At 45.2% G+C, this 25,910-nt stretch overlaps 1 protein-coding gene across 2 annotated transcripts in view; it reads left to right on the forward strand.

Annotated features, from left to right (window-relative positions):
* Nucleotides 1–1,542: 1,542 nt before the first annotated feature.
* Nucleotides 1,543–25,910, forward strand: part of DUSP22 (dual specificity phosphatase 22) — a 35,727-nt gene continuing 11,359 nt past the window's right edge. Inside the window, exons 1-5 of one of the 2 annotated variants that reach the window (XM_060277996.1) lie at nt 1,954–1,965; nt 7,043–7,076; nt 12,841–12,923; nt 13,926–18,298; nt 19,933–19,982. In XM_060277996.1, the coding sequence (XP_060133979.1) occupies nt 18,275–18,298; nt 19,933–19,982 (74 nt within the window). In that variant the 5' untranslated portion in view covers nt 1,954–1,965; nt 7,043–7,076; nt 12,841–12,923; nt 13,926–18,274. Of the gene's footprint in view, nt 1,966–7,042; nt 7,077–12,840; nt 12,924–13,925; nt 18,299–19,932; nt 19,983–25,910 lie in introns of both variants that reach the window. The other variant, XM_035126372.2, reaches the window with a different exon arrangement.

Raw genomic sequence — 25,910 nt, forward strand, 5'->3', positions numbered from 1 at the left:
TTATTCTGTCGTCTGGCAAACAAGTAGGAATGAGAAGATATGTAGTTTCAACGAGGTGTATATCTGCAGGGCTGCCATTAGATCCAGCTTGTCCTAGAATAAACCAAGTTTTGGGGGAAACAATTCCAGTTTTCCAAACGCAGTTCCAAGCTTAACCACAGGTGACTTTGTTCCGTCAGAGTGGAATCTGCTTGTGACCTGTCAGACCCGTGTCATACTTTGCTGGTATGTTGATTCCTGATCCCTTTCATCAATGTTCTAACAGGCTATTCAAAACAGAATAAAGAATCGGGAGGAGGTGTGGTCTGTTTAAGTTACTAGCAACTGCAGATTCTTCGAAACAAAAAGGCTTGTATAGCAGAAGGGGAGGCCAGTTATGGGTGGGGTTCCTTTGCTGTGCTATTTGTATTGTGAGTGGAATAGTGTTTGTATAAGGTAGGTTTACATTGCAATGTAGTGGAAGCAAAATTCCAAATATGTTTGGTACTTGGCCAATAAACTATTCCAATTCCAATTGTCAACTATATAAATGGCTTTTAAATAGTGCGGTTCCATAAAGTTGTGGCTCTCCAGTTGCCGCACTCCAACTCCCATCAGCCCCAGCCAGCATTGCCAACCGACAGGGATGATGAGAGTTGTAGTTCAACAACATCTGGAGAGCCACAAGTTCCCCACTCCTGCTGCAAGCTTTATTTGGGTTTCAAATTTATTTATTTATTTTTTAACGTGCAGCTGTTTCAAGCTTGTTTCTCTGACTTTTGGGGTACCCAAAGCACCAGAAAACCATTAGCTACTGTAGGAGACACAAAAAGTTTGTAGCTCTATGACCCTTTTACCTGGGAGTAAGCTCCACTTTTGTTTTTGTTTTTTTAAGGGAGTATTTAACTGGGTGTAAACATGCATGGGATTCCACTGCGCTAAAGCTAAGTAGGTTGCGATGTATTAAAAACTGCATGCAGAAATCCCCACGATAGCTTCTGGTAAAAAACAACAACGGGTTTTGAGGGGGGAGGAGGCGGAATTTGCAAAAACGGATGGGATGAAAACACGGCACACACCACAGCCGATAACACTACCTTCGAAAACGTCCACAAAACAACAACTGCTTATCTCCAGCGTCCGAAAACTTTGCTATAACTGGGACATCGAAATACAGTGGTAAACAATGTTCCAAAGTAGCCATTTACTGGAAAAAAAGATCCTGTAACGAGGGCTTGAACTCTTTTCTGACAAGTGTTGATTTGCATGAACGGCAAAAAATAGAAATATTTTATATGCAAGAGAAATGTCGCGGAATTGGGCTGCCCCTGCTCAGAAACTGAACGTCCACGCCCACAGTTCGCATAGAACCCCGAGACGCCGCTTACTCATCCTTCCAGGAATGAAAGCTCACGCTCCGCTACGCGTTCGAAAGGGCGGAGCCCGTGCTTGGCGCAGCGCATGCCGGGAGCTGTAGTTTCGAGCCGCGTCTTAGCCCGGCTCGGGGTTACCGTGAAAACTACGAGACCCAGAGTCGCTGGCGGCGAGATCGGGGGAAGCTCGCACGGCGCCTGGATTTTAACTGCACGTGGGAGTGGTTGAAGGCAAGGAGGGCCGGAGCGAGACGCAATTCCTGGCAAGGGCGAGCTCGCAACTAGTTCAAGCTGAGCTGCTTCTCCGACTCCAGCCGAGTCCAGGGGCGGCCGGGCGGAAAAACCTCCGACCATAAGACGCCTAGGAGGAAAGTCCCGGGCTCGCAGACAGTTTTGCGGGCGGGGAAAAAAGATGCTGGCGGTCTGCGCAGCAAAATAACATAACAACCCCGTTTACCCAATTCCCCCTTCACAACGGAGTAAATACTTCCTCCTCTGCCCATCGCGCATTTTTATTTTATTTTATTTGCAGCGTCCCACCAATTGGGCTGCTTCCAGTCTCTGGTGCTAAAGTTTCAGACCGCTTAGAGCCATGGGGAATGGGATGAACAAGGTAAAAAACGCTGCTTATTCTGTTTTGTTTCTGGGTGTTTTTTTTTTATGCGTTCGCGCGCGAGGTTTCTGAAACGATCCAGTGAAGAAACGAATGGAGAAGATTCCCCACCCCAAACTAAGCCACCCACTCGATGCTTGTTTTGATCCGTGGGAAATAGGGCGTGAAAAGCGACGCTTCCTTTAGGGGAACTTTCTGGATACTGAGTGGCAACAAGCGGCTGCTTTGGTGGTGGTGGTGGGTGGCTGGCAAACGAAGGCACTTGAAGAAATGGGAGGCTGGGTTTGCCCCGTCTCTGCCCCCCCCCGGTGGGGTGAGTGACGTCCGCACATGCATCCCGACCCTCCCCCCCCCGGGTTGTTTACTCGGAAGTAAGCCGCACCGAGGTCAATGTCTGAACCTTGAGGCTGCAAATTTCTATGCTGCAGGGGGGCGGTAAGCTGCCAGTGGGACTTCCTTCTAGCACACGCATCATCATGTGCTTCACACACCTCGAGTCCCCAATAGTGGGGAAAGCAAACGCCTCATAATTCGCGCGGCTGGATCTGCGCCAGCCCTGCCACGCATCAACCACCACCACCACCACTGCACATAGTGTGCTATTTTCACGGCTCGTTTCCTGGAGGCGCATTTTGTCTTTTGCATAGGCAGGCGGAAACGCTCCGGTTAGTCGAAGAACTTGCAGCTGGGTTCCTCGGCCAGCTCGTGCATGCTCTTTAAACCGCTAGAGGAGTCTCTTGCAGTCGCCTTCTCCTTTGGTCATAAGAAGGGTGGTGTTAGCTTGATAGAATTGTAGAGCTGGAAGGGTCATCCCGTCCAACCCCCTGCAATGCAGGAATGGACTCGCATTTGGCCAGTGGTCAGGATTGATGGGAGCTGAAGGGCCACGGATTCCCCATCCTTGGTTTATATTTAAAAAAAACAAAAATGAAGAGGAGATCCTGGGCTTCTTGCACATTTCCACACGGGCTGGTGGTTTGCATTTGTGGCATCCCAGCTGTCCCCACTAGACAGATAGGTAGGTAGATACTTTATTGTCATTGTACATAGTACAACAAAATTGAATGCCATCCCATAAAAACAAAACAAAAAACACAATTACAGCCACACACACACACACACCCATCACAACTCCCCAAGATCATATTATTTACTACATCATTTAAGATGGTTATAGCTCTTGGATAGAAACTGGTTTTCAATCTATTCGTTCTTGATTTAATTGTTCTGTATCTCTTGCCTGATATGGATTGTGTTGGAAGTTGGTGGCGTTCAGTGTGTGATGTCTTGTTGCTGCTACCGATGGCTTCCTGATGTCACAGTTTACCAAGGAGTGATGCACGTATTTCAAAGTGGGAGGCTGAAAAAAAGGAAGCTGGATAGTTTCAACGTTGGAGGTGGGAGAAGAGGAAAGGAGAAGCAGAACACTTTGGCCAGACTTGGTTATATCTGCCTGGCAAGAAGTTGGATGATATGTTTCATGCCCACCTCATGATACACTATGATGTCTCTCTTAATAAAAAGGAGGACACAGGAAACTGCCTTATATCAATAGCTCAGTTGGTAGAGTAGGAGGCTCTTAATCTCAGGGTCATGGGTTTGAGCCTCATGCTGGGCAAAAGATTCCTGCATTGCAGGGGGGCTGGGCTAGATGGCATTTGGGGTCCCTTCCAATGCTACAATTCTATGATTCTAAGTCAGATCATCAGTCCACCCAGCTTAGTATTAAGTACACCAGTCTTTCTCATCGTTGGGTTCCCAGATGTTCTTGAACTGCAACTCCCACCATCTCTGATCATTGGCCATGTTGGCTAGGAATGGTGGGAGCTGTAGTCCAGCAACAGCTAGGGACCCAAAGGCAGTGGCTTTCCAGTGTTCCTGACATGAATATTTCCCTGCCCTTTCTGGAGATACTGGGGTTTGAATCTGGGGCTGTTTCTGTACAAAGCATATTCTCTACTACTCTGCTGGGGTTATTTATAACATCATGGAAATCCTATCCATCCCTATGAAACGTCCATGTGAGCTGGTTTAGGGTTGTAATCCACTTACTATTATTTAAGGTACTTGGAGCTTTAATGCAGCTTACATAAAAGGCCTCCTTCACATAGATTGATAGGATGCACTGGCCAAGTATGTGGGTGGGGCTAAATAGGAAAGGTAGGCGTGCCCATGAAGAGTCCCACCCACATTGTACTTGGATTTACGTACCAGGCTAGATCTTGGCCCCAACAGCAGCAGGCAACTTTGGCTGTAGCTGGGGTCATAAGTGTGCAATTAGGAGAGGAAGTGGCTGCTGAGTGAGTGGGCTTGCGTGCTACTTTTGGCCACCTTTTTCATTCATAATTACCGTGATGCTATGCTTGGGGCTGTAATGACATGTTGCAAGAAGCTCAGAGGCTGACTGCAAAGCCATGCACCCCTGGAGATGACCGGGCCTGTCGGTATCAATGCCCTTAGTTGGTAAATGGAGTGTACCCTTTTCCTGTAACCATGTATGGTGTAGACAAGAGAAATCGGCCAGCAGTGGATTACTTGAATTTTTCCAAAAACACTGCAGCCCTTTGTTCGTAAGCCAGGCAGGCTTACTTGCTTCCTTAATGTTTCTGACAAAAGGCAACCCCCAGAGATTGCTAACAGCTGCTGTTGCCACAATTGGATCATCTGGCTATTGTTTGCTCCTGCCCATTGCCTGACCCGTCTAAAATGCTGCGTTTAGTCGCTCGCCTGCTGCTGGAACCTCCCTGAAGCGGAATCGGCAGCATTTGCTCACATTCTTCCTCTCACACACTCTGGTCTCTCCCACCCTTTGCGCCTTCGGTTTCCCCCCACTGTCTGTTTCATCTTGTAAGCTCCCTGGGGGCGGGGATCTGCCTCAGTAACTTTGGCAAGTCATCGAAGATGCTTTGTTCCGAGTCAGACCAATGTTCCATCTCGTTCGTCTTGACCACACGGAACCGGTAGCAAGGTTTCCAGGGGTTCACGCAGCAGGAGTCTCTTCTGGCCCTTCTTGGAGATGTGAGGGATTGACCCTGGCATCTTTGGAATAGAAAGGTTGTGCTTTACTGCTGAAGTGTAATTCCCTCCTCTGGGATCTGATGTGCCTCCCGCTCTGTCTGCCGAGTGGTGGCAAGAGCCCATGGGGTTCCAGACACAGCGGAGACAGTTGCAGCTTTAAGAAATATGGTTTATTCACCTATTTACACCTTCAGTCTGTAAGGAGGGAGTCCAGATCTTACAGCATGGTCATTTCAAGAGGGGCTTGTACCGCAGCCAGCCTGCCCAAGATGGATCCTAGCCTTCCTTCCTTCTTCTTTGTCCCAGCAATCATTGCTCAAGACTTTCTTTTCATGGGTGTAGAATTGTAGAGTTGGAAGGGACCATGAGGATCAACTAGCCTAACTGCAGTGCACGAATCTTTCACCCAACATGAGATTAAGAGTCTCATTCTCTACTGGCTGAACGATCCCTCAGGACTGTGATGTGGCCTAGTCCTTGTGCAAAGGCCCGTCTGCCCTAAGGAATGATAAAAATGAGGTACAGTGGTACCTCGGTTTAAGTACACAATTAGTTCCGGAAGTCTGTACTTAACCTGAAGCATACTTAACCTGAAGCGAACTTTCCCATTGAAAGTAATGGAAAGTGGATTAATCCGTTCCAGACGGGTCCGCGGAGTACTTAAACTGAAAGTACTCAAACCGAAGCGTACTTAAACCGAGGTATGACTGTACTGGTCAGCCCCGGCTGTCAAGCGGCTTCAAGCGACCCATTTAGTCATATGGGGGATGCCACCAATGGCCATGGCACCTTAGAGGAGGGATATATTCATCAGAGCTGTAGCACGGGGCAGAAGATTTAACCAGCTCCTCTTTCACATGCTGTGCGCTCTCTCTCTCTCTCTCTCTCTCTCTCTCTCTCTCTCTGTGTGTGTGTGTGTGTGTGTCTGTCCTCCTTCCCTGGCAGCTATTTAAATAGGGCAAACCAAAACCACCTGAATCTGACATTGGAGCTGCTTTATAGGTCAGGAGCTGTTTGTTTGCATGTGCTTGTTACTTCACACCCTCTCCGTGCCCTCCCCACCTCTACAAAATGGCGGGAGGGCTGGAGATCCCCTGCCACAAAAGCCACCGCGCACAAATAGCTCCCTTTGTCCAGCAGATACCATGTAGCTTGGAACCCATAGCAGATCTGGGCTGAAAATCATACCATGGACACGGATAGCCCCCCCCAAAATTTCTGGCTATCAATATATATGATGGCCATATAATGAAGAGGGCATGGAGAGTTGTCTCATCTCTCATAATCTCCAGTCCTGTTTCCACAGCCACAATCTCCTCATGTCTTTTGCCTCTAAGTTTCCAAAGAGAGACCTAGTGAAACCGGCAAGGTTCGGATATGGTCCTTGGACTGCCAGTGTCTGCTCCTTCCTCTAATTCCAAATGTGTAAGAGATAGATTGTGGATGGTGATGAAGACCCATGCTGAAGGACACATAAACCAATGGGTACAACTTTATATTAAGATGTAATTGTTATTAAGTTCAGGACACTTAAAAAGAAGTCAGAAACCATCTAAGGGACAACTGTGGACCAGCCCTGCGTTCAGAGATAGCTTCAAATCAAGCCATTCCCATTACTGATCTAAGTAAAATTACAGCATTTTTTGGTGTAAAATGAGTGATGGATTCTTAGTTTAGAGCAGGGTTTCCTAGCTGTTTTCAGACTACAGCTCCCATCATCCCTAGCTAGCAGGACCAGTGGTCAGGGATGATGGGAATTGTAATCCAAAAAACCCCTTGGAGACTCGAGTTTGAGAAACACTGGTTTAGGTTTGTTTTACTGGGCCCCTCCCGCCTTTATTAAACTACTGTTAAGCTATGGGACCCTGAAATGAAAAAGAAAAAAGCTTCAAAGTGAAGTGGGGAACATTGGAAGGAAACACACGCTGCCCTTACTATGTTGCCAGACTCTACAGATATAAACAGTGTTATGTTCCATTCTGTATGCAAATTGAACTGCGTCAGAGCATGTTACCACAAGAGATGTACATTTGATATTATATTTCTTTCTTTCTCACAGATTCTTCCTGGCTTGTTCCTTGGAAATTTTAAAGGTAAGTTCAGTGTCATTAGCAGCCATAGTGCCCAACCACATTTTGCTTCCAAACTTTTTGTCTCTCTGTGTGTGACAGCTTTGTCTAGGCTTGCCATACGTGAGGAAATTTCCTGACATGTCCTGGTTTGTGGGTGTAAAAATGGTGTCCCGGGGGGGGGGGGGATTTTGCCAAATTGGCAAAATGTCAGGGAAAACATGGATGTACAGTGGTACCTCAGTTTACAAACACAATCGGTTCCGGAAGTCTGTACTTAAACTGAAGCGTACTTAACCTTAAGCGAACTTCCCCATTGAAAGTATAGTGGTACCTCGGTTTATGAACACAATTGGTTCCAGAAGTCTGTTCATAAACTGAAGCGTTCATAAACGGAAGCGAACTTTCCCACTGAAAGTAATGGAAAGTGGATTAATCTGTTCCAGATGGTCCGCGGAGTACTTAAACTGAAGCATTCATAAACTGAAGCGAACTTTCCTATTGAAAGTAATGGAAAGTGGTTTAATCCGTTCCAGACGGGTCCACAGAGTACTCAACCTGAAGCATACTTAACCTGAAGCATGTGTGTAATTGGTTCCGGAAGTCTGTTCATAAACTGAAGCGAACTTTCCAATTGAAAGTAATGGAAAGTGAATTAATCCGTTCCAGATGGGTCCGCAGCGTTTGTAAACTGAAAATTCATAAAGAGAGGTGATCATAACCCGAGGTTGCACTGTAATGGAAAGTGGATTAATCCGTTCCAGACTATGAAAAACACCCCCTAAAACAGCAATTTAATACGAATTTTACTTTCTAACAAGACCATTGATCCATAAAATGAAGGCAATAATCAATGTACTGTACTATAAAATAAATAAGACAGTATTGTATCTTCTACTCCCCCCCCCAGGGTAGGTGGGCTTACCCTAGGTGCCACCCATTTTGCTACAGCTGGGGGTGGGGCAAGGGTTGGTAAAGGGTTTTTTGGCCCAGGCTCATCTTTGTTTTCTTAACGGCTTCACTGCTCTTGGTCTTCACTTGGTAAGTGTTCCTTACCTAACTTTGGGGCTGGGAAGCTACCTGCTGGGCATCCTGTGGATGTGAAGGCTTGGCTTGGGGCAGTTGTAGAGGCCTCTCGGATGTTGAGGTTTGTCACTGTTTGTCTTGGGGTTTGTCTTGTTGGGGCCTTCGCGGAGTGATCAGAGGGCCTCCGGTGGTGCAGTGCACCCACGGAGCTTCGGATGGCTTTGCGGAGGTCCGGGCTTGGATCCGGGCCTTCGCGGAGTGATCCGAGGGCCTCTGGTCGTGCAGCCACCTATGTCGACATTACTTTGCTCTAAAGTTGTAGTGGGCCATGGTACAGTTTCAGCCTCGTGGCAGAGGAATGGCATTTTCAAAGAGGTAAAAGACCGGATGGTGCGGGTGGCGCTGTGGGTTAAACCACTGTGCCGCTTGGGCTTGCCGATCGAAAGGTTGGCGGTTCGAACTTCAAATCCCCGCGACGGGGTGCGCTCCCATTGCTCAGTCCCAGCTCCTGCCAACCTAGCAGTTTGAAAGCACGTCAAAGTGCAAGTAGATAAATAGGTACCACTTCAGCGGGAAGGTAAACGGTATTTCTGTGTGCTGCTCTGGTTTTGCCAGAAGCGACTTAGTCATGCTGGCCACATGACCCAGAAAAACTGTCAGCGGAAGCGGACAAACGCCGGCTCCCTTGGCCTGTAAAGCAAGATGAGCACCGCAACTCCAGAGTCGTTCGCGACTGGACTTAATTGTCAGGGGTCCCTTTACCTTTACCTAAAGACTGGACGGGCGGCAAGGAAGAGATGGCAGGGTTAGACACTGTGGCCAACTGCATACCCAATCCACACCTGTGAGACAGTAGCACTGCTTAAATTCATACCTGAAAAGGATCGTGCTACAGTTCCAAAAACAGGCCCCAAACCAAAGAGGCTTAGTTGTGTAACCTTGAAAACACTTATGTTTTTATCAGGTTTGACTAAAAGCTTAGCCCCTTTATTGGTTCAGTGCTTTGGCAGTTGACAAGAATGTGTCATTCGGGGAACGTAAATAAATGATTAAATGGTGGACAAAGAATAAAACTGGTGAACATGGGAAGAAGGTAAGTAATGTAGATTAAATAACACGGTGGTGTGGTTTTGCGTTTGTGAGAAACAAACGTACAAACTGCTCTGAGGTTCATCGACTGTAACACCGAGACCTTGGTGGCTAAAGGTTGAATACACCCAGCGTGGCGAAACCGAGACCTGGTATCTGTTTCCCAATTTGGTTCTTTTTAGATTTCTCCCTCTGTGATTGAGTCGAGGCAAAGAGAAGCTGGCTGATATTGCAGAGTGAGTCAGCACTTAACCACCGAGTTCGAGCCGTGCAGCTTTTCTGCCTTGCAACCTCTGCTGGCTGCTGCATCACTTGGCCTGTGAAGTGTTGCCCACTGTTTCTATGGAGGCGAGATATAAATGCTGGTGGTTAAGCTGCGGCAGTTTAATCCTTCAGCAAGCTGCCTGTTAGTTCACCAGGAGGACTGCTGGGAACTCTTCCCAATTCAACAATAAGATCTACAGTTGGTTGTGTTTCGGCATGCTAAGTGGAATGCCACAGGCCAAATTCTAAATAACTGCAGTAACTCTCTCCTCTTGTCTTGGTTGTTCTGGACTTAAAATGTAAGATGGCTACATTTGAAAGGCCTCTTTTTAACTGCCATAATTTTTTACAGTTTTCTTGTTTGGAAGGGAAAAACTAGTGCATTTGAGGCTCGCAACTCCTCACCCCAGCTATTGGCTCCCCCAATGTTCCACTGGAATTACTGATATTTCAAATCTGGAGCACGTTTATCATTAGGCAGTGTCCAACTGACATTGGGGAAATCTGGAATGGAGAAATGTTCTAAACTTTATTCTATGAGATGTAAAAATGGCATATTCTGTAGCATGTATATAAGTCACAAAACTTCAAAGCAAAGTAGGCCTCAGGTGAACGTGTTTGGGGAGGGCGTTCTATAGTCAGGGCACCACGAGGTGGAAAAGATCTTCTCACTGGTAGCACTCCGCCTCAGAGATGTGGCAGCCAGCTCTTATGGTCAGAAAGTTCTTCCTGATGTTTAGTCAGAATCTTTTTCCTTGTAACTTGGATCCATTGGTTCGGGAGCAGGAGAAAACGAGCTTGCTCCATCCTATGTGTGACAGCCCTTTAGATATTGGAAGATATCTAAAGGCGTAGAAAGATGAGGGAGTTGGTTTCTTCTGGGAGCATCAATTCCTATTGCAATTCACATGAAACTGAAATCTACTCATAACATGCTCCTCCACCTACCTCAAGGCCACCAAATAACACAGTAACAAAACAAAACAAAGCTTTGTTACATTAAAAACCTGCCAGCGCCTTACTGAGTCAGAGCATTTGCCATCTAAGCTCAGAACAGTCCATACCGTCTAGACTCTGTGCTGACTGGCGATGGCTCTCCTTGGTTTCATTCAGACAGAAGCCTTTCTGAGCCATGCCTAGAGGAGCCGGGAGTTGAACATGGGACCTTGGGAGCATGCAAAGCACATGCCCTACAACTACGCCGTGGTTCTTCCCGTAGTTTCCATAGACTGTAAATCCAAGCTGCCCACAAATGGTATCAAATAGTACAGGAAACAGCCTTACAGTGGTGCCTCGACTTATGAATTTAATCCATTCCGAAGGCACCTTCGTAGGTCGAAAAATTCGTAAGTCGAAAAGCGCCATTGGAAACACGATTTCCCATAGGAATGCATTGGAAATTGAAAAATTCGTAAGTCGAAGCAACCCCATCTAAAAATTCGTAAGTCGAAAAAGCCCTATCTAAAACTGCCATGGTTTCCGTTCGAATGTCGAGAAATTCGTAAGCGTGCGGCCATTTGCCCCATTTGTAAGTCGAAAAATTCGGTTGTCGAGTCGTTCGTAAGTCGAGGTACCACTGTATTAGAAAAACTAACCAACAAATTGAAACTGACAGGGGGACAAATAGAAGAAGACGCCTTCACCCCGGTTTGGTTCCCCTTGGTCACATACATAGCCCAACAAGACAACGACAAGAACCTGTCGACAGCATTCGAATCAATCTGGCTAACCTGATACACACACACACACACACCACTCACACACAAAAACAAATTTCATTAGAGCCAATCAAAGACAACCAACCACACCCTATGCCAACCTCTTTCACCACCTAAGGAATACAAGTGAATAGTAAAGAGAACTTGTACAAGAGACACTGACACAAAACCCCACACTATTCTATTAAGTAGAATAGAAGCACTTCCACCCGACCTCACCCCCAACCCCAACCCCACTCACCAGTCCCCCCTCCACCTCTTTCCCCCTTTTCTTCCTAATGTAACTATAATGTCTCAACAAATGAAATTGATTTGTAGAAAATGTAACTTGAAAAAAGAGACATTGCACATACTTTTGTAAACCAAGAAATCTTTAATAAAAATATATTAAAAACAACAACAAGGAGGACTCTCCCTTCTCCTGCAGTTCCCAGCAAATGGTTTTCAGAAGCATCTGTGTCCAAACAGTAGAAGCAGCCATCAGTTTTAGTACTCTTATTGCCCATGAATTCTTTCTTGCAAGAAATCTTAAATGCATGTATTTTGGGTGTCATTTTACAATATATAGGAGGCTAGCAATACCTTTCTTCCCTTTACTGAAAAGCAAATGACAGCATGGGTATATTTCTAGGTTTTGACCTATAAAGTCTTAATTAAACAACCTATGGGCTTTTTGGTAAAGCTAGGAGAGATCCACATCAGGTCCTCTGCTCAGTAGCTGGAGAGGTGGGTACATTTAGAACTTAAGTTAAAATCAGTACCTTGAATTGAGCCTGGAAATGAACCAGGAATCAGCACCACTGGCCTAGAATTCACTTCCCCCCCTATTTACTTTGACGTCTAATGTACGACTTTTAAGGTTATAATTGGTGATAAATCTAGATTCCGCCCCCCCCTCTATTCTCATTGTGACATGAATGATTTGTTAAAATGATTAAGAAGATTAACTGAACATCTACAGAGCAGCACTTTCCATTGAATGGACTGCTTTTGGGGCTCGTAGTTTATAATGGGAGATGCCAGGGATTTTCCCTTCTTCAGAAAACATCCTTCTCCAGTTTATGTGTTCAAAAGCTTTTCTCTGCCCCCCCCCCCCCCCGGCATGGAGATGCTGTGATTGGGGACAGAGATTGTGACTGCTGAATTTTGAGTGCAGCTTTTAAAGGTGCCTGAGCCAATTCGTGTTACGGTGACAATTCTAGTGATCATGTATGTCGGGTTGTAAAAGAGCCATTGACTTCCCTAAAAAAAGAACTCACCCAGCACAATCTATTTATAGCATTTATATCTTCCCGTCCCTTTAAGGAGCTCAAGTTGGCACCCATTGTTCTCTCGCCATACCACCCCAGTGAGGTTGGTTAGGCTGAGAAAAATTAACTGGGCCCAGCTCATCTAGGGACCTTTGTTGCTGAGTGGGGATTTGAACCCGGGTCTCTGCCGTCTTACTCCCAGCACCCTAGTCAGCACAGCACACTGTTGTTCTTGTTGACATAAGACCATTAAGTAACCAGTGCTTCTGTGTGGCAGCTGATGCTCAGGAAGGCTTTTCTCATTTGTAGCTCAGCAATCCACTGCAAATAGGGAGAGGAGCGCATCTCAAAGTTATGCTTTTTGTGGTGCTACTTGATAATCAAGTTAAATACCTCTGACCGTGCTAATGGTTTTTCCTCCCTGGTCTCCTTTTGCCACAGATGCCCGTGACACCGAACAGCTGAAAAAGAACAACATAACGCACATTCTTTCGATCCACGACAGTGCCAGGCCCATGGTGGAGGTAAGGGAAGAAAGCTGGTAGAGCTTGAGCCATCATCGCCTCCCTTGCCACTGCCTTCTCCTAAACTCCCTGTTACATGACTCCATCACTGTGTTTTAAACTTGCCTCGTACAGTGCATCGTAGGCATTGTCACCTGGCTTTCACCTGATCTGTCAGGCTCTGGGGACTTGGCTTCCTCCCCCCCCCCTTTGGCTGTAGATAAGCAGGACAAAGTGAAAATATTCCCTTACCATTTAAAGAGTCTTTAATGACCACAGCAAAAGAACAAAGCACCCATTCTTGGAATAAAGCTGTTCCTGCTTAAGAATTCCCCCCACTTCCCCCCTAGTCACTTCCATCTTGCAACCTGATCTCGCAACCCCCCTGCTTTTTGTATCACCGCCTTATCTGCTCTACGTGACCTTAGACTGATAGGCTGGACACTTTCCAGCGAGAGAGAGAGTCTGTTAGCTCTCTCTCTTCCAGTTCTTCTTCACCTTACTGTTCACCCCCCAGTTCGCCCCAACTTTTGTCTTCAGAACTATGCCCCTCTGCAGACCACTGTTCCAAATCTATACTGCTCCACTGCTCCTGGGCAGCTTCAGGATCCTGGTCGGAGGGGGGGGAGGCTCCCATTATTCCTCATCAGAGCAGTACCTGGTCTCTGACATGATCTTGCCCAAAGCCAGTTGCCTACGCGGCTCACCAACCAACTTCCCAGGTTCAGCTGGGAAACCATCTATCGGTTCATCCAGACTTCCCCTTGTCTCCCCTCTTTTCCCTGTGGGAAACCCAATCTTTAGTGCTGAATCGGAGCAAATGTTTGATGGCGGGGCACTATCCTGGACAATGGGTGATGCAGAAGCTCTCTCTCCCATCTGTTTTCACAAGACTTGGGTTAGAATCCTTGGGCTGTGATAATCCATCTTGCTTGCTTGCAAGGGGGGTGGAGAGGCCTGTACCTCTACTTACGAATTTAATGCATTCTGAACGCACATTTGTAAGTCGAAAAAAATTTTAAGTCGAATCCCACAGGATTGCATTGGGAGGAAAAATTCGTAAGTAGAAGCAACCCTATCTAAAAATTCGTAAGTAGAAAAAATCCTATCTAAACTGCATCCAAGATGGCGGACGGAGCTCCATTCGTAAGTAGAAACATTTGTAAGTAGAGTTATTTGTAAGTAGAGGTACCACTGTATTTGGATGGTAACATTTAGAAAGGCTGAAATTTATGGCCAAGAGCATAATCTCACAACCCCACCATCACCACCACAGCAAGAAAGGTTTGCTCAGTTTGAAAGCCTAGGTTACACTGTGGTTATTTGATGTGTAACCAATTTGGTGAGCTTAATGTGCACCCGGCTGGGTTTATTCTTTTTTGACATATATTGCCATCCACTTGGAAAGTTGCCTTGAATTTTCTGTGATTGGCGACAAAGGTTCCATCCGCACTCTGCGTTTAAAGCAGTATCATGCCACTTTAAACAGCCCTGGCTTCCCCCACAGAATCCTAGGAATAGGAATTTCCTACACTCAGCACCCTAGAAAGGATTCTTCAGAGGAAGCCATGGCTGGCATGATACTGCTTTAAATGTATAGTACGGATGGGTTGAATTGGATAGCAGTGAGGTTAAAAATCAGTGGGAGTTCTGGCATCTCTTCTTTTTAGATGTGGATGCATACTTTTAAGAAGATCCAAATTTATAGGCACAAGGGCAATCTGACTAACATGTCTGCCAGAGTTTACAGGGTAAATTTTCACAGTAAGTTCATGTTTTACAAAACTGATGGGGGAAACTCTGCTAAGAAAGAAACACCATTCCACCTACCGTATATGCTTCTGGCAGGATAGTTTCACATGAGTTGGATTTGTTCCAGATTATAATAGGGATGATTGTTCACTCTTAAGGCTTTATGAATTGACTGAGAAATCTGGGAGGCAATTTTATTTTTCTTTAGTTACAGGATGCAATTCTGCAGGGAATGGTGCTGTAAATTTCATCACACCTCGATCCGTTTTATCAATTTACTGTCAAATTTGTGGCTTTTAAGATTCAGAGGTTTCATAGTACAGGCTATCAGCCTAATTAAATGTTTCTCTGGTTTGTATTTGAGATTTTTCTATGTGTGAAGCACTGTCTGATTTCATTTGATGGGTATCAGTTTCCCTGTTACTTGTCACATTTGAATTTTATCCTTATTCTCCAAGCTGAGGGCAGGACACACACACAGGGACACACACACACACACACACCTGGCCTCTTCTGTAGTCTGTGCCCTCATAGCGTTAAAGAATCAAACACAATCGTGATCTGAAAGCATTGTTTGGAATCTGAGGAAAGCCCAGGTTCCACTGATCTTTTCAGAGAAGCATTGGGCTTACTTGAAATGATCCTTTTGACTTTGTCTGAAGAAGTTTTCGTTCAAGAGTTTACCATTGGAGTTTAAATGTTTCTTATATTTTGGTTCTCACCACCATTAATTCAGTTGCATGATGATCTATTTTTGTAAGGCGATGTCAATCGGAACAACACTCAATGGTGGCCAGTGCATTTCTGAAGCAAATTCAATCTTAAGAGTGTGATTCAATGACCCCTTTTATTAGTGGTGGAATGGAACTTGTCCTGGTCGGTTATTCTCTTGAGTTCGGAAATAATTGCACAACCCACCTTAGTTGGTTGCTGCCTTCTTGTTTTTGAATTTTGCACACCCTGTTTTCTTCATGCGTTTTCAACAAATATTTCAACGATAAAATAACGGTGAAATGGCTTTGCTTATCGCTGGAACTTTTGAATATTTTCAATAATAAAATGAGTCACGTACTGTACTTGGGTGACTGCTCTTTAAAGCAACTGAAAGGACAAATAAACAAATTACTGGGGGTTTTCTCCCCCTTCCCCCCGATGTGGTTCTGTAGCTGTCCTGGGCAGAACTCTTGATAACCTCTTGTTGTGCTCAAGAAAACCTTGAGAAACCAACTGTTTCCTACTTAAGCCGTTTTGATAAAATGCCTCTCATCCGAAAGAGGTATGTCCACCCCTCATCTGTTGATGTGGCAAGTCAAAATAACGCATAGGGGTTTTTTTTGGGCTAACCTGAAAGAACTTGCCAGGTGTTCGAGGGTTTTTATTTGCATCTGCCTTCAAAATGAGGTGCCCTAAGGTTTTGTTTTTGGCTCTTAAAGTGTTTCTTGGAAGCTGTCGTTGAAAGGTTTACATAAATTTAAATACCGAGAAGTTCAATGCCAAAAATAAGGCATTTCTTTCTTTCTTTCTTTCTTTCTTTCTTTCTTTCTTTCTTGCTTGCTTGCTTGCTTGCTTGCTTGCTTGCTTGCTTGCTTAATTTCAGCCTAGAAATTTGTGGTCATTTAGGACAGCTCAAAAGTCCTGATTGGTTATTGCCCTTTCCATTTTTAAAAAGATGATGATTCATAAGTTTCCAAGAAGTCAGGCATCTAAAGTTTCTGAAGTTTCAAAGCAAACTTTCAAACGGGGAGATTGGTGTTAGATCAGTGGAATTAAATATCTGATCCCAGATTTGTTTGAACAGCATGTAATTGATAGAATGTACTTAAAACTAGGTGGTTACATTTTCTTCTTTCACCACAAATTTAGAGTACTTGGATTACTAGCTTAAAGAACTTGAATAAGTATTCTTTTCGCTGAGAATGTGTATCTAAGAATGAAACAGCTTGTTTAATGTGGACATTTGTTCCATTTAAGTTTGTTTGAAAGTAAAGAAATTACACTTTGGCTTCATTACTTTTTTAAAATCTGTTGTTCTCATTCATTTATAGCAATCAAAGGCAAGTTGCTATTGTACAGTCTGGAGATTTTGATCTTACTATCCTGTGTTTGCTCATTCTTTATTCTTTTAAATGAACAAGAATTGGGACCTAGTTAAAAACAACAACAATTACTGAGTGGCCTGTCTCCTTCGGAATCAGAAGTGGTGTTATGTGGCTAACAAAATTGTGAAGCAGAATTTTCAAATTGTTGTTGGTTCTCTAGAGTGTTAAAACAGAGGCTAAAATACCTTTCTAAAGAGATAACCAGCTGTTCAGTTCCATGCCCTAGGAATTTTAAAGCATTTTCTTTATACAATTTTTATTTGTATTTTCTATATAAATGTAGAACTCATTGTGGGTTTCGTGAACAAATCTGTTAACTAGCTTAAAGTACTTACTGTCATGGTTTTCCTGTTAACTGAAAACAAATACATGGTTTTGGAAAATCTGAAATATATGTAAATTTTGATGACAGCTTTTCTTTAAAACGCAAAATGGAGTGAGTAGTTTTTATCTGGACCAAGCCTAGCATCATAATTTTTTTAGCACCTTGACCTGGTACCAGCTTGATAGCTGTTTGAGTAATAAGAGCAAATATCAGACATTCTGCAGAGCTGAACTCTTGCTTCTTTCAGCTTTGACGATCTTGAAATCAGAATACTTGCGCTAGTTTTGTTAACTCTCCCTTTGTATCGGTTTAACAGTTCTCTTGACTTTCAGGGCCTAAAGAGAAATAAAAAAGCTTCTCTTTGTGGTTACTCTTGTCTGATGAAATAGAAAACTGAGAGGAAAATGAATTTATTGGCTTCCAATGCACGCCTTTTCGAAGGCACTGGAATTTGGATAAATTGGCCTAGTTGTATTTTGACGGATTTTCGCTTTCTGTTGGTTGGTGTCCCGCTCTAGATATTATGCCAGCAACTCCATACCCTCCAACATGATGTCGGGGAAAATGAGAACACCCTATTCTGGGGCCACACTCCTACGTGAGTCATGTGACCTGCGCGAGATTGCAGTCCCAAAGAAAGCACTTTTTTGGACACTGCACCCAAAAAGTGCATTTGGGCACCGCACAAGATCGTGCCCCCCCCCCAAAAGTTTTTTTTTCAGGCATAGTGCCCCAAAATGTGTGATATTGTGTTTTGGGGGGTGAGATGACATCCCGAAATCACATGAGACCATGGTGCCCAAAATATCCACCATGCTCTCGCAGGAAAAAATGGGATGCCCCTGTTTTTCTGGGACAGTTGTGGGGTATGCAACCCTGATGTAGTAAGTTTCAGGGTGAGGCTCTTGTCATGATGACCTGTGATAAGACAGATTTTTTTACAGCGCTACTTAGAAAATGCCTACACAAAATTGGGAATTTGCATGAAACTGCTCATGCTTGGTAACTCTGTTTGATGCTCCCCCCCACCATATGTAAGTAACCCAATTTTTATGCCTCTATCCTGCTCTTTATATTGTGGTATTCAATGCAGATTGGATGAAGTTGTTCACAATGCCACAGAATCATTGAAATTGGAGGGGATGTGATTCAAAGACCGGCTGGAATCAGCGGGATCTTCCATTCACCCCACTGCCATGTATTCGCCAGCCTTGCCTTTGGTATTATCTGCGCCTTGAATCAGTTACACTGGTGGCTGTTGTTTTCCCCTTTCTCTTGCTCTTTTGGTTGCTTTTTTTCTTCTTGCTTTATGCAGTCAGATTTCCTTTAGTCGTCCACTTTAGCCACAAAACCCCCGATGAAGTCTGCTTGCATAATAAGCAGCAAAGCGTGTTGTTGTTGAATGTAATGTATACATACAAAAATAAATAGAAGATAGATAGAATATATGCACTAGAACAGTGGCTTGTTGACAATTGGAGGTCATTTTGGGACAATTCTTAGACAGCTTGCATGAGGGTGTGCACAGGAAAGATTCTGCTTTTGCTCAACTACCACTGCAAAATGAGCCCTGCAATATTGAACACATCATATATTCGTGTGTGTGTGTGTGTGTGTGTGTGTGTAACAATTCTTGCAAATCAGGGAGGTTGAAGTCACATAGATCCACATGTGGTGGAACTGTAAAAAGATTAGACAGTTCTGGAAAATGATTTATAATGAGTTGAAGAAAATGTTCAAATGCTCCTTCCCTAAAGAGCTGGAAGCCTTCCTGCTAGGAATTATGGGTAATGAAATTCCAAAAAAGTTTAGGAGAGTCTTTATGTATCCCCAACCTGGTGCCTTCCATACATTTTTGACTGTGCTGCCTGGTGCTCATGGGAGTTGTAGTCCGATTCATTTGGAGGATGCTGTAGAGCAGGCATGTCAAACCTGCGGCCCTCCAGATGTTTTGGCCTACAACTCCCATGATCCCTAGCTAGCAGGACCAGTGGTTGGGGAAGATGGGAATTGTAGTCCAAAACATCTGGAGGGCCGCAGGTTTGACATGCCTGCTGTAGAGAGATGTCATTCTATATACGCAACACTTAGCAAGAGGGTCCCTTCCAGCTCTGCAGTTCTATGATTCTATAAGATTGGTCAAAGGTCTGTCTTGGTTTAAGTTGGCTTCCAGTGATGGAGGGAGTATCACCTTTGTGGCCAGCTTTTGAGGTTTCAAAGTTGTCTGACTAGCTGCTGTTGAAATATTGATGAGTCCCTTCCACGAGTTATACGTATCTGGTGAAGCAATTTTTAGCTTATGTTTCTCTTTTTCCACCGAGATGCCCATATCTAACTCTGTCTGAGACTGAATTATTTTGGTGAGGACTGATTAAGAATACATTTTATTGTGGGGAGGGAAGGCTTCATTCAGCTCAGCACTGTAATAATCTTGAGAACGAAAACATCTATTTAAAAGTAATACCCATGCCCACACCATTACTCTTTGCTTTCCATTACTTATTTAACTAATTCAATATAGCCTTCCCCAACCAACATCGAATACACATTTACTTCATCTACATTCATTTTAAGAAAGCGGCAAGTTGTGTAAAATAGCACATTAGCAATTTATAGCATTGCAGAACAAACAAGACATGTTAAAATGACAAATACAACAAAAGAGCTGGAGGTTATGTTTCCACCACCAAGATTCACTTTGACATCTGCGTACGTGGTGGTTCGCGATTGTGCGCCGATGAAACCAGATCTTAAAATGGCTTCCCAGGAGCAGCACCAATAAAGTGAAAGAAGACAGTCTTTGAATGTGTGTGCACTTTCTCTTCCTTGATATATTTATATTTTTTTAATGCAGGGAGTGAAGTACCTGTGCATTCCTGCTGCAGATTCGCCCTCACAGAATTTGTAAGTATTTTTTTTAAAAAAATGGCAACACTAGACAAGTGAACTATAGACCCAGTACTGTTTGATATGGAATGCCTCCCTCTTGGATATGTAAATATCTTTGACTTCTTAATGACTCCGTTTTCCTTTTTATTTTTACATGCAACAGGTGGCGGTATTCTGTGCTAATCCCACACAGGATAGTTCCGTTTAAGTTAATGGGCTAGCTTGTGTCTAAGGGACACGGGTGGCGCTGTGGTCTAAACCACAGAGCCTAGGGCTTTCCGATCGGAAGGTGGGCGGTTCGAATCCCGGCAAAGGGGTGAGCTCCCGTTGCTCGGTCCCAGCTCCTGCCAACCTAGCAGTTCGAAACCACATCAAAGTGCAAGTAGATAAATAGATACCGCTCCGGCGGGAAGGTAAATGGCGTTTCCGTGCGCTGCTCTGGTTTCCCCAGAAGCAGCTTAGTCATACTGGCCCTTGTCCCGGAAAAACTGTCTGCAGACAAACATTGGCTCCCTCGGCCTATAGAGCGAGATGAGCGCCGCAACCCCAGAGTCGTTCGTGACTGGACTTAACTGCCAGGGGTCCTTTACCTTTACCTTTTTTTAAAACTCTGTTTAGAAGTTTGCTGGATGCAGCCCTATGTCTGAAAGTCCTGTTACTGGTGAGAGATATGTGTAATGGTGGACTCTGACTCAGGAGATCTGGGTTCAAATGTCTATCTGTGCCATGAGGTTTCCTAGGTAGCTTTGAGCAACTAGATGTCTCCTTATCTGCCATATTTCAAAAACACAAAAGTTGTTGAGCTTTTTAATTTTTTGGCCAAAATCTCCAAAAGAAAGAAAGAAAAGAAAAGAAGTGTTGAGCTATGCCAAAACCTACACTTCCGACATATGTTGCTGGATTTTCCAGGACATTTCAGCGATTTCCACCCAAACACTGTTTACAAGGGCCGAATCCTGGCTGTGTCCAGGAAATTCCAGATGTATATGGCAGCCCTAAGGTTGTTGGGAGGCTCAAAGGAATCAGTGCTCCTGGAAGAGTTATGCCAGGATAGAAAAGTGGTAAATAATGGGACAGAAACATGGTGTCTGTGAGCCTGGCTACAGGTCCTAAAACAGGTCTGTACAACTGGAGATGCAACAAGCCAAATGCAGCCAAATGTTCTAAAAACCTCTTTCTTTCTTTTTTGCCTCCTACCTAGAAATGCAAGAATTTGGAAGGGGAGGAGAGGAGAGATTGTCATGCACCTCGCAGGCCATGATAGCTGGCTGGGGGAGATGCATTTGAATTGCCAGTTCTCAGGTTGGGTTGTCCCGTCAGGTTTCTCCCCCCCCCCAATATCGTTTCAATGCAAAGGGGTTTGGGGCTACTTTGACTCTGAAGAGTAATTGCATCAACTTTACAAGAACACTTGGGCAGGAACCAAGTTTACCTTCTCGTCTTCACTGTTTATGCATACGAGAGGTGAGGAGGGATGGGGGGTTTCAGCCACTTCCTGATAATTTGTTTTATAGAGAAACAAAAGTAGTTTCAAAGGGCCTGCCTGGTGCCTACGGAAGGAAACACAGCGCTGCCTTTTTCTCTCAGATCAAAGCACTGCCTCTTTGGCCGGATGCTTTCGAGAGATATTTTTAGTAGATTTGCTTCTCTCGTGCAACAGAGAGATCCCTAGTATCTTGGAAAACGAGTTGATTGATTATTTCAGTTCATGTTGGGAATACTGATTTGGGGAGCAATATTTGAGCACCTCTTCTCTTTTCACGGTGGTGTTGCTTATATAGTTCCATTGATGCCCATAGAGCCTCACAGAGTTATAACAGTATTGAGAGAGTCCGAAGTTGACACTCCCTATATCTGCTGATCTGCAGGTACAGTGCCGTAGTTGGCTGGTGCTTGGTACATGGAATATTTTCATCTGTGTTTACTGGTGGTTCCCAAGGGTTCTAATGTGGCTTAGGCAACTGGATCTGGCCAGCAGACCAGATCCTCTGTCCCCTAAATCTATCCCCCACTTTGGGCTAAATATAACAGGTTGGCAGGAACCCCACCTGTTCAGTCACTTGGCATTACAATGACACTGAGTGATGCAGCGCTTTAGAGTCCCGACAATCAGTTGCTCACTGGGTTCTTTGCAAAGGAAGTTGGCTATTCCTGGTGACCAGGCTCTTTGTCGGAAGGATATTCCTCTTTGCTGATGGTTTCTGCAGTTCCTCTTGTTAAGCCTTTTTGCAGTTCCTCTTGGGTCATCTGTATGTTGGACTGTTGTTGTTTAGTCGTTTAGTCGTGTCCAACTCTTTGTGACCCCATGGACCAGAGCACGCCAGGCACTCCTGTCTTCCACTGTCTCCCGCAGTTTGGTCAAACTCATGTTCGTAGCTTCGAGAACACTGTCCAGCCATCTCGTCCTCTGTCGTCCCCTTCTCCTTGTGCCCTCCATCTTTCCCAACATCAGGGTCTTTTCCAAGGATTCTTCTCTTCTCATGAGGTGGCCAAAGTATTGGAGCCTCAGCTTCACGATCTGTCCTTCCCACTAGTTAAGACTTTTTATCTCTTAGACTAGTTAAGAGACTTAAAATAATAATAATTTGGAGCAAAAAACGAACTGTGACAGTTTTGCATCATTGGAAAAGTTTCCAGCTGCAGATTCAATGAATTCAGGTATATTTGGATGTCTTGAAAAGCTACCACCCTGAAGTGAATTATGTGGCATCCCCGCCCCCCGCAAGGTGAATCGAAATGTTGGAAGGTTGTGAGTCTAAGGCATGGGTAGGCAAACTAAGGTCTGGGGGCTGGATCCGGCCCACGGATGGTCCAGGAATCAGCGTGTTTTTGCATGAGTAGAATGTGTGCTTTTATTTAAAATGCATCTCTGGGTAATTTGTGGGACATAGGAATTCGTTCTTCTTCTTTTCAAAATATAGTCCGGCCCCCCACAAGGTCTGAGGGACAGTGGACTGGCCCCCTGCTGAAAAAGTTTGCTGACCCCTGTTCTAAGAGCCTTTCCAAACTTACCATTTATAGTGATATAGTTGCTGGGTTTTTTTAAAAATAAAAAATATGGCATGGTTCCAGAACAATATACTCAAAAAAATCCATTTTTTTCTATTGCAAAAAAATCAAACTTTTGGGAGAGATCAGGAATGGATCCTTGTTATTTCCATTTGTGTGGCATGTGCACAACCATGGTCCCAATTTCTGTGCAGGAGGGGTTGTTGGGTGTGGTTTGGGAGACACCTGTCTTGCACCCCTTCCCCTCTGACCTGTGCAAGCAGTCTGTGATCTCAGCTCAAAGAAAAGAGATGGCAGAGAGAGAGATGATGGTCCTGACTCAGCAGACATTAGCTACAGACAAAATTTAATTACAGGTGCCAGGTTTTCCATAGCTCAGGCACAAACATGGTTGTTTTTCTAATCTACTACATATAGGGGTTGTTGTTGTTTAGTCGTTTAGTCGTGTCCGACTCTTCATGACCCCATGGACCATAGCACGCCAGGCACTCCTGGCTTCCACTGCCTCCCGCAGTTTGGTGAAACTCATGTTGGTAGCTTCGAGAACACTGTCCAACCATCTCATCCTCTATCGTCCCCTTCTCCTTGTGCCCTCCATCTTTCCCAACACCAGGGTCTTTTCCAGGGAGACTTCTCTTCTCATGAGGTGGCCAAAGTATTGGAGCCTCAGCTTCAGGATCTTTCTTTTCCGGACAGGACAGGAAAGGACATATAGGGGTGCTGAGCCTTAAACACAAAGGAAGCATTCCCCATCTGCATGCTCCTAACTCCAATGTGTACTGGGCTGGAGGAGCACAAGAGTACACAAGGGGTGTGACTACAGACACGGAACATTTCTCAGCTTGGGCACAACCTGCCATTAGCGTGGAAAGGAAAACCCCGCACTCGCTGTCTGATAATGGCAATGTGTGACTGAAAGTGCAGCCGGGGCAGCTACAAATTCACTCTTGAAAACGTCGGATCAAACGGCTGCCAGACCACTATAAATGGCGAGTGTGGAAAAGTCCCCAATGTGTGATCCCTGTTTCCTAATGAGTCGCACTTCCGGCCTGCTGAACTGGTTGTTGAACGAGCGTGCAGCTCTTTCCCATAAACCAGATGTGCCCTTGGCACTGTCACTGGGCGAAAGGGCAAGATGGGGACATAGGAGCTGCCTTCTTCCAAGGCAGACTCTTAAGTCCATCTAGGCCAGGATTGACTATGCTGACTGGCGATGGCTCACCAGGTTTCAAAGAGGAGTTCCCCCAGCAGAACATGGTACCTTCTGCATGCAAAACATGAACCTAACCACTGAGTTACAGGCTTCCCCTCCTGGCTGCTTGGTTCAGTGAGTTTCCCTGAGACACTCTGCCTCTCACTGTGGTTACCGTGACTATACTAGTAGATGCCTTTGTGAATGTGTGATCTGGTCGCTTTTCCAATTTACGTAAACAAGCCCCAGATCTCCTGTGCTCTGGATTTCCCTGGCCATTCCATTTATTCCCCTGTGGCTCTCGCATTGCCTCGGGTGGGCCACAGGGGCGGTTGCACAACATTGTTAGGATGCGTGAGATTTCAACACCCAGTGCTGCCTCAGTATAGCTGGGCTCCATTGAAAACAAACCGGGAAGTGACCTCTCCGGAGAACATAATGACTCTTCTTTTATTATCTCTGCGGCTGCAGTCCCCCGGGTGACATGGACACTGTCAGGCCATTGAACACGCCATGCATCTCCCTCCCAGCCACTTCTTCCGAGTGGCCCTGGGCACACTATGCCACCAGGAAGGGCAAAAGCATCTAGTGGCTCCACCAAATGGCAAGAGTGAGAAGATGGTCTCTTAATAGCTGTAAGACCTGTTACAGCAGTAAGGACAAGTGCAAAGAGCCCTGCTGGGTCAGCTCCAAAGGCTCTTGTAGTCCAGCACCCTGTTCTCACAGCGGCCAACTGTATGCCCATGGGAAGACAGACCTGATTGCAACAGCACTCTCTCCACCAATGATTTCCAGCGGTAGTCAAAGGCATAGTGCAGGCATAGGCAAACGTGGCCCTCCATAGGTTTTGAGACTACAGTTCCCACCATCCCTGACCACTGGTCCTGTTAGCTAGGGATGATGGGAGTTGTAATCCCAAAACATCTGGAGGGCCGAGTTTGCCTATGCCTGGCATAGTGCCTCCAACAGTGGAGATGTAACATGCCCATTGTGGCTAGTATCCACTGATAGACTTATCCTCCATGATGTGTACCTTCTCTCAACACATTGTTGTCAAAGCTGAAGATGAACGCCACAAAAGGGGTTGTAATTTCCCAAGGCCGTGCTGCCAGAGCTGGGAAGACTCTAGCCTTGCAGATGTAAGATTTAGGAAGTTTATACTCTGAGAATGAGTGACCAACTCTGGGGTTGCTGCGCTCATCTCGCGTTATTGGCCGAGGGAGCCGGCATACAGCTTCCAGGTCATGTGGCCAGCATGACAAAGCCGCTTCTGGCAAACCGGAGCAGCACACGGAAACGCTGTTTACCTTCTCGCTTGGAGTGGAACCTATTTATCTACTTGCATTTTGAGGTGCTTTCGAACTGCTAGGTGGGCAGGAGCAGGACCAAGCAACAGGAGCTCACCCCGCCACGGGGATTCGAACTGCCAACCTTCTGATCGGCAAGCCCTAGGCTCTGTGGTTTAACCCACAGCGTCACCTGCGTCCCTGCATTGGGTACAAGTGTTTATTTCAGACCGTGCTATGGGTGGTGGAGAAATGTCCCCAACCGTGGAGCAGCTGCTTCAGATGAGCTACTAACACTATAGTTACGGTTTGGGGAAGGGGGAGGGAGCACTAAATCCTAATATTTTATCACAGATTTTCCCACCAATCTTTACAACAGATATATAAAGTAGGCTAGGACACCACGTTGAGGTCCTTGGAAGACAAAGGTGGTATATAAATGTAATGAAGAAATGA

This window comes from Zootoca vivipara, chromosome 8 (assembly GCF_963506605.1).
Source record: "Zootoca vivipara chromosome 8, rZooViv1.1, whole genome shotgun sequence".
NCBI lineage: Eukaryota > Metazoa > Chordata > Lepidosauria > Squamata > Lacertidae > Zootoca > Zootoca vivipara.